At 41.0% G+C, this 13389-nt stretch overlaps 1 protein-coding gene across 1 annotated transcript in view; it reads left to right on the plus strand.

The window, feature by feature from the left end:
• Positions 1-13389, plus strand: part of cfdp1 (craniofacial development protein 1) — a 43061-nt gene that overhangs the window by 25341 nt on the left and 4331 nt on the right. Inside the window, exon 6 of the mRNA XM_072694991.1 lies at positions 2280-2438. Within this exon, the coding sequence (XP_072551092.1) occupies positions 2280-2438 (159 nt within the window). The remainder of the gene's footprint in view (positions 1-2279; positions 2439-13389) is intronic.

Here is a 13389-nt window from a genome sequence, read left to right on the forward strand (position 1 = left end):
AACAGGCACTAAGCCTCTGTATTGACTGTGATGATATAGCCTGCCAAATGCACAATAACATCACCCTCCTCGTGATGAAGAACATTTTGTTCATGCTGCTAAATGACCTCATGGTTAATGTTTTGGCATGTGAGAAATATGTTATGTATATGTTATGACATGGTTGCTGAGAAAATGTCGTACCTGCTGACTTCTAATGGAGAATGAGCTCTGATGAAGGGGTCTGTACAGCGTTGGTCAGGTTGGCCCGCCTGAATTACTGTGAGCTTTGTTATATGCCATCTACATTTAATCTGTAAGTCTTTTACTTATTACTGTCATATTTTATATATATATATATGCATTGCATTATTTTCCCATATAAATACCCCAAGACGGTTATGTTGTGGCACAGTCCTTAGACAGACGCTGGCTAATGAGTGGGTGATCTTAAAAGCTTGTTGCCTTTGAATGTGGCACTAGCCTAGGATGCTAGAAGTCAGTTTGTGAAATGTCTGCCCTGTTAGATGTGCCCCTGTCAACTGTAAGTGCCATAAATATGAACCGGAAGTCAAGCAAAAACAGCTCAACTATAAAAAGACCACACAAGTTCACAGAGCAAGTGCTGCACATACAAAAATGCCTGTTACTTTGACTAAACTGCCCCTGGAGGCAGCATCAGCATAAGAACTGTGCAACAGCAGCTTCATGGCATGGCTGACCAGCTGCACACAAGCCTAAGATCACTGTGCGCAACAAGTCTGGAGCGGTGTAAAGCACGTTGCTACTGGACTTTGAAGCTCTGAAAACATGTTTTTTGGAGCTAATCTGATGGATAGGAGAGTGCAACCTACCAGACTACATAGAACTTTAAACTCCATTAATTGAGGAAATGCAAAATAGGGCCAAAAGTTTTGGGTCACCTGTTCATTCATTGTTGCTTCCAAAGACAAGGGTATAAAAAAAGGGGTATTAATTGCTTCCAGGGAAGGTTTCTGACTAGATTTTGGAGCGTTGCTGTGAAGATTGGAATGCATTCAGTATTAAGACATATAGTGTATAATGGTCTGAAGTTGTTTATTAGGATTTGGACTCCTTTATTGCAATAGAGGGTTCTGTACTGTGGTGTAAGCATAGCAACATGACACAGGTTCATTTTGTGTGATGTTAGCTGCTAAACGTCAGGGTATGCACACAATGCTCCACAAAGAAATCATCCTGCTACTTGTTTGATGTGACTGCAGCACTGTGCTCCATGGCATCTGAACTTATTCAGTGTAATTTTCTGGTTTGTCTTTTTTTCGTTTGTGGTTGACTAGTTGGCTAAGCTTAGCATGCTGATTGGGCCTAACACTGAAGGTGTTAACCAAAAGATAGTGTAAGCTTACGAGAAGCATTCTTTTTTCCCCTGCTGTATCTTGATTTTGAGGTAAAGAGTAGGTGACTTCACTCAGAAAACAGGTGTTCTTACTGGTGAGATTTGTTTTTTTTCCTAAACATTTTTAGGACACTGTGCTCAGTCAGTTGAATGGCGTGTGTATGGTATCATTTCCTTGAGGTCATGTTTCATGTTGACATCTAGAGTTTGTAGTGTCACATCCCTTTTGTTGTGGTCCACAAAGGGATAAAGGTGGAGTGCTTTTCATAAAACACCCATTTGCAACACACACACACACACACAATGATGCGAGAATCATTCTCGTTTCTCATGAAAGCGCTTCCAGTATGACTCACCTGAGCGTGAAACAGTTTGTCCTTGGACCTTCGCTTCTCTCCAGCACTCTCGAAAGATTCCTGGCCCTCCCCCTCGCTCCTCTAAAGCTTCCCCCTCTCCACCTCACCCCCCAGCGCCCCTCCAGTGTGATGGCTTCAGCTCTTTTTCCTGACACACATCGTTTAACTTTTCATTACTCCAGCCAAGCGCAGTGCCAGTGTGAAGATGACTTCTGTATCGTTCAGAATGGACATCTTTGTTCCTGCAGCACTAGAACAGCACCCCTGATTGTTTTGATCTTTGCTTCTTTTGATCATTGCTTATTCCATTTTTTTTTCCTCACACACTTCCTTTCTCTGCTTCTTTCTGTTTGGCTTCCAATTTCTGCAACCCCCGCCCCATTAGTATGATGAATTCTGGCTGTTTCCTCTTTGCTGATGTGCAGCAACTGTCGCTTTGGGTTTTTGGCCTCTAATGAGGTTTCTAATTTAGCCCTTTTTTTTAAACGTCAGGGTCACTTTATGCTTGAGGTTCTTGAGTACTGTCCTGTTGAAGTATGTCAGTAACCCTCCCGTCTCTCTTGCAGTGCGAAGAGGCCAGCGGGGATGGGCAGCATCCTGAACCGTATCGGATCCAAGAAACAGAAGATGAGCACGCTAGAGAAGTCCAAGCTGGACTGGGACAGATTCAAAACGGAAGAGGGCATCACCGATGAGCTGGCCATCCACAACCGAGGGAAAGAAGGGTAAGTCTCGACCCTCGTGTCACATCAGCCCCAGAGTCACTTGAAGGAAATTGCTACCATATGAGACAGCACAGACTTGTCAATAGGGATGCACAACTGTTCTGGGCCAATACTAATGATGATTAAATAAACTATGAAAATTTCATACTATTAAAAACACGAAATGCATAAAATTGGAGTAATATAAAATTCGACTTTTTAGGAAGTCAGAACAATAGTATCAAAAGACTTGGTACAATGCTGCTGTTATCAAAATGAACTACTGTCCACCCCAAAGCTCTGCATGTAACCAATTAGTCAATACAGTATTTTTAAGATTCAATACAGTTTTGCAAAACATATTGCAATGCTACTTTTAGTTTGGATGATCTGAACAGCAGCATATATAGCAGCATATATAGCAGCATATATAGCAGCATATAGGGCAGCATATAGGGCAGCATATAACAGCAGCATATAACAGCAGCATCTAACTAGCTAAGGCTTTTCTTGGGTAAATAGCAAAGCACTTTGTAAGTCGCTCTGGATAAGAGCGTCTGCTAAATGCCATAAATGTAAATGTAAATATAGGCTGACTTTCTGAATCTTTTTCTTTTTTCCTTTTTTTTTTTTTTTTTTTTTTTAAACTAAAACTGCAGGTTTGATAAGTTTCCATCTCTGACTACTAAAGTTTTCTAGCACATTTAGGAAACTGGTTCATCCATCCTCTTCCTTTTATTTGAAAATGACACTTTTCTAAATTCTCAACTACCGTAGACCATTTGTTTTCCTACCTGTTTTTAGCATTTAACAGCGCCCCCACCCTGCAGCCCGTTAAAATTCACCTGCGTGAATAAGCTTATTTGGCCATTTGCATAAAAAAGTGAAACCACATCTTTATTTGGAGATATCATCATCATTTTTAAATGCTACAACATATCATATTACTGTGAAACCCATCCGAGTTGTGACTGCGCGCATATACATTTGTGAGGTCCTGCTGGTGAGGATTCAACACTGTTTCTTAACTAAAGCTATTTGCATGTTCATAGTACTCCCAGCTGATTAAACATTTGCTGCTAAACGTGAGTTTGGGACCAAAGAAATATGCTCTTTATTTTGAAAAAGGTGCTATGACCTCCATTTCATGTGACCCTGCCTGGTTAAGGACTCAAGCCTTGCCCTCAGAGCCTCATGATGTAGGGCACATATTATTATTTTGATATGAATGGCACAGGGCCTTATGAACATGGCTTGTGACTAACCCTGCAGTAGCAACGCTTAGTGAGGTTGGTGAAATCAATGCGACTGTAGTGATGTTGAGTCAGTATACTATCACTATGGACTTTGTACACATTAATGCCACAGTATTCACACCACTTCCTTTTACAGTAATTTTTCAAGCAAGGAGACCAAACTTCAGCTTACCGAAGGTTACATCTCCCTTCAGCAGCACATATTTGTTAGCTTTGTGGCAAAATGTAGTGCTCAGAACATCAGTACAAGAAAATGTCTCTTCTAGGCAAACAAGAGGCAGCCCTTTCGCATGAGCATTTCAACAAGATTCTGCAGTCAGTCACTCACTCACATGCCTCTTCTAGGCCGGCCTGTCAGACGGTCTGGTAATGTAATTCAGCTACAGATGCCTGTGGGAAATTATCAAATATTGTAGTTTTAGAATTTTAGAAACCATCTGGGCACTAAAGCTCATTTAATTTAAATTTTAGGAAGCCACCAGAAGAGGAAATTTACTATACCATTGATATATAATGGTATTTGGCAAGCCATGTAAAATTAAAGTGTTTGCTAGGTTCCTGTCAGTTCACGTGACGATTGCCTTTTTAGCATTGTGATCGCATTACTTATTAGTCATCATTGATCTCCAGTTGTATCGTTAAAGTTCCTCATAAATGCTGTTGACCCCAACTCCGATAAGGAGCGACAGAAATAAAGAGCCTGTTTTTGCTGTTTATGCAGAAGGAAGAACATCTGTTATGTTTATAACCACAGACTCATGTCTAGATGCATCTGTGGTGGGCCCAAAAGATCATGTGGTGTTCGATGGGTATGGCTGAGCGGAAGCATGGTACTGAGATGAGATATATTAGGCGCCATGGTACAGTTCTCAAGTGTCATAGTGGTGTGCTGTAACGAAGGGATGCTATGGGCTTGCCGTTAATTGTATAGACTGTGCTGCTCTGAGGCATCTGCAGGGCTATGGAAATGACATGTTTTCATGTAAATACTATGTGTGCACACAGAGAAACACTATTTTGGTTGTGTGTACCTGTAATTAAGTTGTTTTCTGGTGTGTGCAAGTGTGTAGCATATGCAGCACTTGTAGCAGAGAGGCTTATGCAATGGATCAGCGAGAGGTGCTCCTATATAGGCCTGTAATGTTGTTGGAACACTCTGTTTCTGTGTGTCCTGTTGATGTATGAGTGGTTTTCACCAGTCTGGCCCAGCATATGTGGGATGACATCTGCACTCCTCATGGCCACCCACACGTGCATACACTCACCTACACAGAGACGTCGTCCTTTGGCATTTGCAACACCTGTGGTTATTCCTCATGGATGCACACGCTTGCACATGTGGTTATTCCTTGAGGATGCACTGCTCACACACACCGTTGGGTCTGCCTATCACACAGGACTGCACAATGGCCCTCATTCATGGTCAAATCGGAGGGTGTGCGCTGATTTTACAGGCAGTTAATCACTTTCATTTGAAAGGATATTGATTGGACAGTCACTGTCAGGTTTTTCATCGACAATATTTTTCTCCTTTAGCCTCAGATTTTCAACTCATTATGCTTTTTTTTTTTTTTTTTAGATATAGACACTTCCAACCAAATTTGGGAGTCCATGTAGCAACTCGTTGAAACCATGTGGCAGCATTCTAGTAACCACCTGAGATACTATAATGTTAGACACATCGCAACCACTTTGAAAAGCAGAGCAGCCACACACTAGGAACCATTATAATATGGCATAGCAACTACTTATCACTGTCTGCCCAGTCAATCCTGATTACAGCTACATAGCAACATCCTTGGGACTATTTGGGAGACTATAGCAACTGCTTAGCAGCATCATAGCAAAGGGGATTAGAACTGACTGTGCAGCTCTATTCTCCATGAGTTCGCTTATCTTCATTCTTCGCTCTAGTTTTTTCACCTTGGGCATTAAGTTTAGAGTGAAGTTAATAGCCAAAATATTTACACTTTCCTACTTCAAACTGCAGTAAGCATGTTTTTGACAATGGCACATTGTGTGTAAATTGGAAGGCGGTGGGGGTACGTGATTTCCTAATAACAGTGCATATCTAGGGTCAGCTCGCTCTTGACCATAATTGTGAGCTTGAGGAAAGGAGTCAAATCATTCATTTTTAAATACACAAAAGCTTTAGGACGTAATAACAGGTCAGCAGGTGCAACTGTATTAAAAATTTCATTACATGAGCCATATCACTGTGGCATGTGGTGGTTTATAAATCTGCTTTCCTCGTCCTCCCCGGCCTACCTCCTGACAGCCTTTCAAGAGGACCAGGGGAAATGGAATAAACGAACAGGCAGATTGTGAATGTAATAAGACCTGTGAGCCATTTGTGGAGATGGGGTTTGTCCCCAACCCTTTAATATACAATCAACCTGGTATAAGGTTACTATCAAAAGAATAATAATCCAACTGAGCTGGAAACCTAGTCACCAAAAAGTCCTTTGTTTTGGTGCTGTTAGCATGTTAGCTAATTTGCCAATTGTAAGCAGTAAAACACAAAGTAAGTGACTATGTATATTTATGATAACTTGACACTGGGGCACAGTTACAGCGGTTGATCATAAAGGAGGTGATCTCTGTATGGAGCTGCACTTAGCCTGAAACTAACTTAACAATTAGCAGACTGGCTAACACCGCCACCAAAAAGAGTAAAAACACCACAAGAAACAGAATTACGTTGTCATTAGATTCTCACCTCTGTACAGCAACACCCTGTGTTTTAGTGTAAAACTATGAAAACATGTTGTGGTTTGCTGCAGTTAACCGTGTGTTCAGCTCTGTTTAGCCAAGGAGCTAGCTAACTTGGTTACCACAAACAATAAAATCAAAATTTGAGCATAATTATGTCAGATAAGTATATATTTGCTACAGTGCATTGCGGCACATTGGCTTTTACTATAAAACTGTATATTTAACTGCTGTGGTCAGGGAAGTGGGTGATGTGTGTGCAAGCTTCTCTCCGTTGAAGAGGTGAAGTCACGATTAGCATCCTGACTAACAGGCCTACAATAAACAGTAAAATCCTAGAAAGATGATATTACAGTCTCCAGACTGACTGTGTGTGTGCTGTCGCTCTCTTTTATTAGTTTATTTGGTGTCAGTGAGGGGGGAAAATGGTTGTGCTTAGACACTGCTAACATTTGCATTTACTAGGGATGGTAATCTCTAGACACCTCAGAATTCAATTTGATTACAAGTCAGGTGGCTGAATGAATTGAATTTTAATGTATTTAAATTTTTGCAGTGGAAAAACAGTAATACATCTTACCCTCCCTGTTGCTTCCATATGCTAGCTTTTAATGTTTTTATGCTAGCTTTTAATTGCTTATCCATCTTGTGTCTCGGTTATGTGCATGCCATAGACTTTTAAGTCCCCTTAACATTATCATAGCATTTAGAAAATGCATATTTGAGCTTTCTCCTAGCATTTACCCATGTACTAAAGTGCTCCGTTTGAACCAGCACAGTAATACACCAACACATGTGGAGTTTGTACAGATAGACAAGTGTTATCGTATGTTTTTTTTTGCTACAGTGCCTATAAAAAGTAATTTCCTCCTTTGATGTTTAACTCTTTTATTGTGTTTGTAAATGGAATCATGGTCAGGAAAACTTGGCTTTTTATATAACAATGAAAAAAAGAAATCTTAATATTCACCTTATTTAAAGTGACTGACATCATTCAACATAAGTACAGGCAACTGGTGCCAGTATTCTCATAATTAGTGAAATGGAGATCACCTGTGTGCAGTGAATGTGTCTCAAGTGGTTGTAGTATAAAAATCTGCTTGGAAGGTCCAGTCTATGGGTAATCTGTATTCCTGGCTACAAATACACCATGAAGACAAAGCGCCCCAACTCGTCACGTCTTAACTCAAAAAAAAAAAAGTTATTAAAGAGTATTAGTCAGGGGATGAATAGAAAATGTCCAAGTCTGGACTGAGCATCCCCTGGAGCCCAGTTAAATCCATCATTAAGAAATGGAAGGAATATGGGTAAATCTGAGTGACCGGACAAGAAAGAGACTAGAGATCAAGGCCACCAAAACACATGACCACTAAAAGCCAAATGATATTAACCCTGATTCTGTGTATAAAAGCAATAAAAGGAATACTTTTTATAGGCACTGTATGTTAAAATGCCTATTCCAAGTACACACATGCACCACACACAATATTGTGCCGATGTCTCTGTTTCCTTTTCTTTCATTGACCTTCTCGCTAATTCCCGCAGACTAATTATCTGTAGTGGCTGGCAAATGTGAGCTCTCATGGGTAGTTTGCTGGAATGACAGTGTTTTACTGAGTTTTGTGCTCACCCTTGGGCTTCCTGATGTCTCCATTCATCTCCCCATCTGGAAACCCTCAAGCTCCCCTGCCTTCGAAGGTCTCCATAGTTACTCAGCTTACTGCTGAGCATGTGTGTGTGTTTGTATATGAGGTCTCTGATGCATCATCCCAGGAGAAAGCCTTAGCACCGATCTGGTGATGCTCCTGGGCATGGCTGAACTGTGATAAGGGGTGTGGGGTTTGAAGCTGGGGGTTACTGGGGTAGGTCCTTTCTCCAGGGGATGTTAATATACAATGACATCATCTCTGCACACCAGGACCTGTCTCTCGCACAGTAGTGCCTTTAACTCCTGCATTGCCTAATGAAACGAGCCTTGAGGCTTACTTCAATTAGAGCAGCTCTTGTATGATTAGGGCTGCGGCTAATGATTTCAGACACTTTCTTTAAGTGTGATCTTTCAATCACTGCTCTAAATTTATTGACCTTCTCCAACCTGATAGAGCAGAGAAATCTGCGACACCTTTAAATAAACTGCTTGGGTCATTTATAAAGACATAGTGAGCATCACAGGTGGATAGATCAGGGTTGCTGTGATTCCTTAGAAAGGATTAACATTAAATGTCAGTGTCGAAGATGGCTGATGGCTTATCTGATCTGACGTCAGATGGGCCAAATTTAGTCCCGTCCTTTCCAACAGAGGAAAACTACAAAAAGAAAAAATCTCTCCACAGATAAGACCAACATTTCTTTTCTTTGCCAGTTCAGAGTAAATTCTTTAGAACAATTACAGATAATAGAAGAGAATCATGAAAATGAGTAGACCGTGGCTTTTAAACCAGGTAGGACGATGTCTCTGTTTATACTAAACGTACTCAGAGTAAGCCGCCATCTAAGAACATCCAGACAGTAGACCGTGGTTCTGTGTCCAGAAACTGATCACTAATAATGATGAACTCTGTGGCCTCCTCCTGGCAAGCTATCTTCCTGCACAATTCACAATTCTAACATGCCCCATTCAGCCAATCAGGGTGGATTAGGGTTGGAGCTCTCCAGGATCAGGGTTGGAGAGCACTGAGCTAGAGGATAACCGAGGATAACTGACTGTCAAGCTGAGAAGACTGACAAGGAAAAGAGCAGCTAGTGCAGCGAAATAGAGAAAAGCCATGGAGAGGGCAGATCTGATCTAGATCTGTTTTTTCTATTAAATAGACATTAATACATGGAATATTTGATTTTGTGAGCATAGTGCTGTAGGAATAATCTTAATAAGGTCTTAAAAAGGTATAAAACCATTGAATTTGAATTTTCCCCTTATGCTAATGTAAGAGGAGCTATAGATTCTTTGGCCATTATTTAGGTAAAGCTTTTTCCAATTACTGTGCTGTAGGCCCACACCGATGGCTGGTGGATGGCTGTGAAAATAAAAGTCGGCTCGGAATGCATTTTCAAAATCCCATTTTGCCACATAATGATGGCAGTATGGCAACAAGACGTCATTGCTAGGAGTTAAAATGCTGTTTTCCTTCTTACCGTCTTGCCATCTTCCTAGCATACTGCTCTTTTTTTAATGCTGCAATTTAATATACTTTTTTTCAAAGGTGCATATAAGGTCAATTTACATATGAATTATGTTGATACCGTTATTGAATTAATTAATTAAGCATAATAAGGAAACACATGTGAAACATGTGAGTCGACTGAGATTCCTCAAGTTAAGCACTTGGTGGGTACACAAGTGTGTGGGTGTGAGGGGGTGTGTGTGTGTGGGGGGGGGGGGGGTGTAAAACAAGACAAAAGATTACAAAACTGTACAAGGATTATAAATAATGGGAGTCGGATATGTCAAGTGAAGTTAAAATGTATTTTTATATAGCACTTTTTATAACTGTTGTTGTCACCAAGCAGCTTTACATAATCAGTAATTTAGTTAAAGACTAAATAAGCTGGAGGAAGAAACCTTGGGAGGAACCAAGACTCATCCTCCTCTGGTCAGAACTATTTATACATTATTGCTAAAAGGTACCAAACCACCTAAACTGTTGAACTGCTCTGATCATAATCATATTATAATAGTCGTAGAACTTGAACTAGAATGTAGTGTAGTAGAACTTTAACATAGTCATGGCAGTGATGGTCAGAGTAATAAGAGTTAATAGTGGTAATATTAATAGTGGCAGATATTTAAGAGTCCATTTAGGTTTTAACCTGGTCATTAGACAGGTAGCAGTGGTAGGAGGGTGTGCCGCTGGTCTGGCGCAGGTATGTTTTTACATTCTGTATTCAGATCAGATTCAAGGTCCGAAGTATGGAGACATTTTTGAAGGAGAATCCTAACAAACTTGCAGGCTCTGTATACAGTTCTTATCCTTCAACAACATCGGTGACTATTCAGCAATTACCTGGCCAGTTTTATTGCAGGCAGTAATTCTATTTACAGGCTAATTGAAAATGGTATGTATATGTGTGTATGTTTTGTATGACCATGCATCTGCCCCATGCCAGCCTTTAATTTTATTTTTATTAGCCATTTGTTGGGCAGGAAACTGAAGACAAACATTTGCTTTTTCATCTTAAGTATTTCAGAATTTAAATCATAAAGTGTTTCTTTTGTTTGTTTGTTTTGTTTAGTTTTTTGTTGGGTTTTTTAGATCTAAGATCCAAGAATACATCTATTTTTATTTGGTCATTTAATAAGCCTGTAGAAGACAATAAATTACTGCGATGCCACAAATTTCTGCCAGGTCTAACGGTTCCCATTGTATCTAAGATTAATCTAACAATCTTAACTAATTTCTTTTGTTCATTTAGATTAATTTTAGACTTTTATGTTTAAAGAGAAATATCCTGTTGATCCTGTTGAAGACCCAATGTAATGTATAAATTGAAATAAAAAACAAAAAGGGCTATAAGAGCTTATTTTACACAAAATACATGCTGCTCTCTGTCTCAATATTCCACAAATCCATAGTCTGCAATCACATCATACTGTGACTAATTTTTTAATGCACAAAGATATGTTTTATATGAATTAATAATCTTCAAATTTAAACGGCCAAATCTAATTTGACTGACAATTTTGATTCAGGTTCAGCCCTATGTTTTAATTTTGCTGCTAATATTCTTTCATATGAAATGCTTCTCATTGTGTATTGCAGTCTTCTAGCAGTAGGTGTAGCATAGTGGATAAAGACATCTGGCTGACTCTACAGCGAAGCACACACGTAGCCTATGTAGTCAAGTCAAGTCAAGTGGGTTTATTGTCATTTCAACTACATACAGAGTACACAGTGAAACGAAACAACGTTCCTCCCGGACCATGGTGCAACATAGACAGTGCATACAAGACACAAGTGCAACACAAACAAACAAGTGCGGACAGACAACACAGTACAGACAGAGGATAATAAATAATGACTGTAGTGTGCAAGTTGTGCAATGTGCGATAAATAGAGTCCAGTGAGGTAGTAAAGTTATCAGTGCAAATGCTTGTGCAAAAAATGCTTCCCATGTTATCTGGGATAAATGGTTGGAAAGAGAGAGAGAGGGAGAGTGTAAGATATCAGTTCAGGAGTTGAGTTGTGTTGAGGAGTCTGATGGCTTGGGGGAAGAAGCTGTTGCAGAGTCTGGTCGTGTTGGACCGGATGCTGCGGTACCTTCTTCCTGATGGCAGGAGGGAGAACAGACTGTGTGAAGGGTGGGTGGAGTCATCCACAATGCTGGTTGCTTTGCGGATGCAGCGGGTGGTGTAAATGTCCATGACGGAGGGGAGAGAGACTCCGATGATCTTCTCAGCTGTCCTCACAATGCGTTGGAGGGACTTGCGGTCAGAGGCTGTGCAGGTCCCAAACCAGGCAGTGATGCAGCTGCTTAGGATGCTCTCTATGGTTCCCCTATAGAAGAGGGTGAGGATGGGTGGAGGGAGACGGGCCTTTCTCAGCTTCCGGAGGAAGTAGAGACGCTGTTGGGCTGTTGGGTTAGTATCCATATGTAGCTGCGGACGAACATGGATCATGGATTGTGCGCACGCTAATGAAATAAATAGTTGCACGTGATGGACCAGATCAAATCTACATGCATTTCCTTGTCCATATCCCCCAGTGGCCAGATATGCACAGAAAATATACCTTTCTTCTTCTGGCTTAGTTTAATGGCCATACAGACTAGACTCTACTCTGGCGTCTTCTGTCTGACGTTGCAGAAAGTTTCGTAAACACACAACAGCTATTTTTGCACCGGCTCTGCTCCGCTGTTTGTAATGCACCAAGAGAGTCAACACAGTGGCACATTTAAGAATCCCCCCTCGCCAGACTAGTGTTTTGGCAGCAGAGGGATGCATACACATCTATGCACAAGTACAAATGGTCACAATGGCAAAGGCTATTTGAGCACACTATTTCATAGACTCTCAACACAGGAGCATAAATCGGTCTTAACATGACTTACCCTGTGACAGACCAGAGTTTGATTTCCATACTGGGCAAACACACCGCGCCCCACAAATATGAGTCATTCAGCAAGACCCAACACCACATTTGCCTACCTGTGTAGCATTATTTGAATGCAGGTCATCTGGGAGAAATGCACCAGAAGAAATGAATGGTGATTGTTGGAATGAGTGCACATACATAAATGCTGCATCAGTCTGCAAACCTGCTGTCAACTATTTGACTTCATGTTGATGTGCTCAAAGTTTGTAGGCCTGTGTGGACCGGGGTGGAGAAGGACCCCAGAATTTAAAACCTGGGTTGGGGCTTTAAAATAAGGCTTTTCTGACAGGCCAAATTGCTGTTTGCTGCAGTTCCTCCGCTTCTCTGTCTCTTTGGGAGGGATGTGGTTAGGGAGGAGCATCGACAAAGCGTGCAGAGGGCGTGGCACCCCACGATGGAGGCTGAAATAGCTCTGCATTTGCTCGTGTGGTCCACCCTGGGTGCCCACAGGCCTGGATTCAGCCCAAAAACATGACTCTCCAGCTTTAGATAAAGTGAATCCGCTTGTGGACAGATCATTCTGATCCTAGAACAGCAACCCCCTTTTCTGAGTCAAACATCAGTCTGAGCTTGCCTGTACAGTCAGTCTGCCCCCCTTAGGGAGTTACACCCAGACCTTCCACTCCCATGCTCTTACGGGAATAGGGAAAGGGAGCAAACGGACTGACAGATGTTGGGGCAAATAGTAGTATTCTTTTTATTCAACATTTCACATACTTAAGTGCATTAAATCCAGTTATCCAGGACAAATTCTACTTCTTGTACTTAAAGATATAGTCGGACAGTATTCCAGAAAGAACAGCTTCAAAATTATGTTGATTCTCCACTGACTGTAATGGGGGCAATAGCATTCACACTGTATCTCCGAATGTTTATGGACACCCCTTTTAATGAATGCATTCAGCTGTTTAATTT

The sequence above is a fragment of the Salminus brasiliensis genome, chromosome 13 (assembly GCF_030463535.1).
Source record: "Salminus brasiliensis chromosome 13, fSalBra1.hap2, whole genome shotgun sequence".
NCBI classification, from domain to species: Eukaryota; Metazoa; Chordata; class Actinopteri; order Characiformes; family Bryconidae; genus Salminus; species Salminus brasiliensis.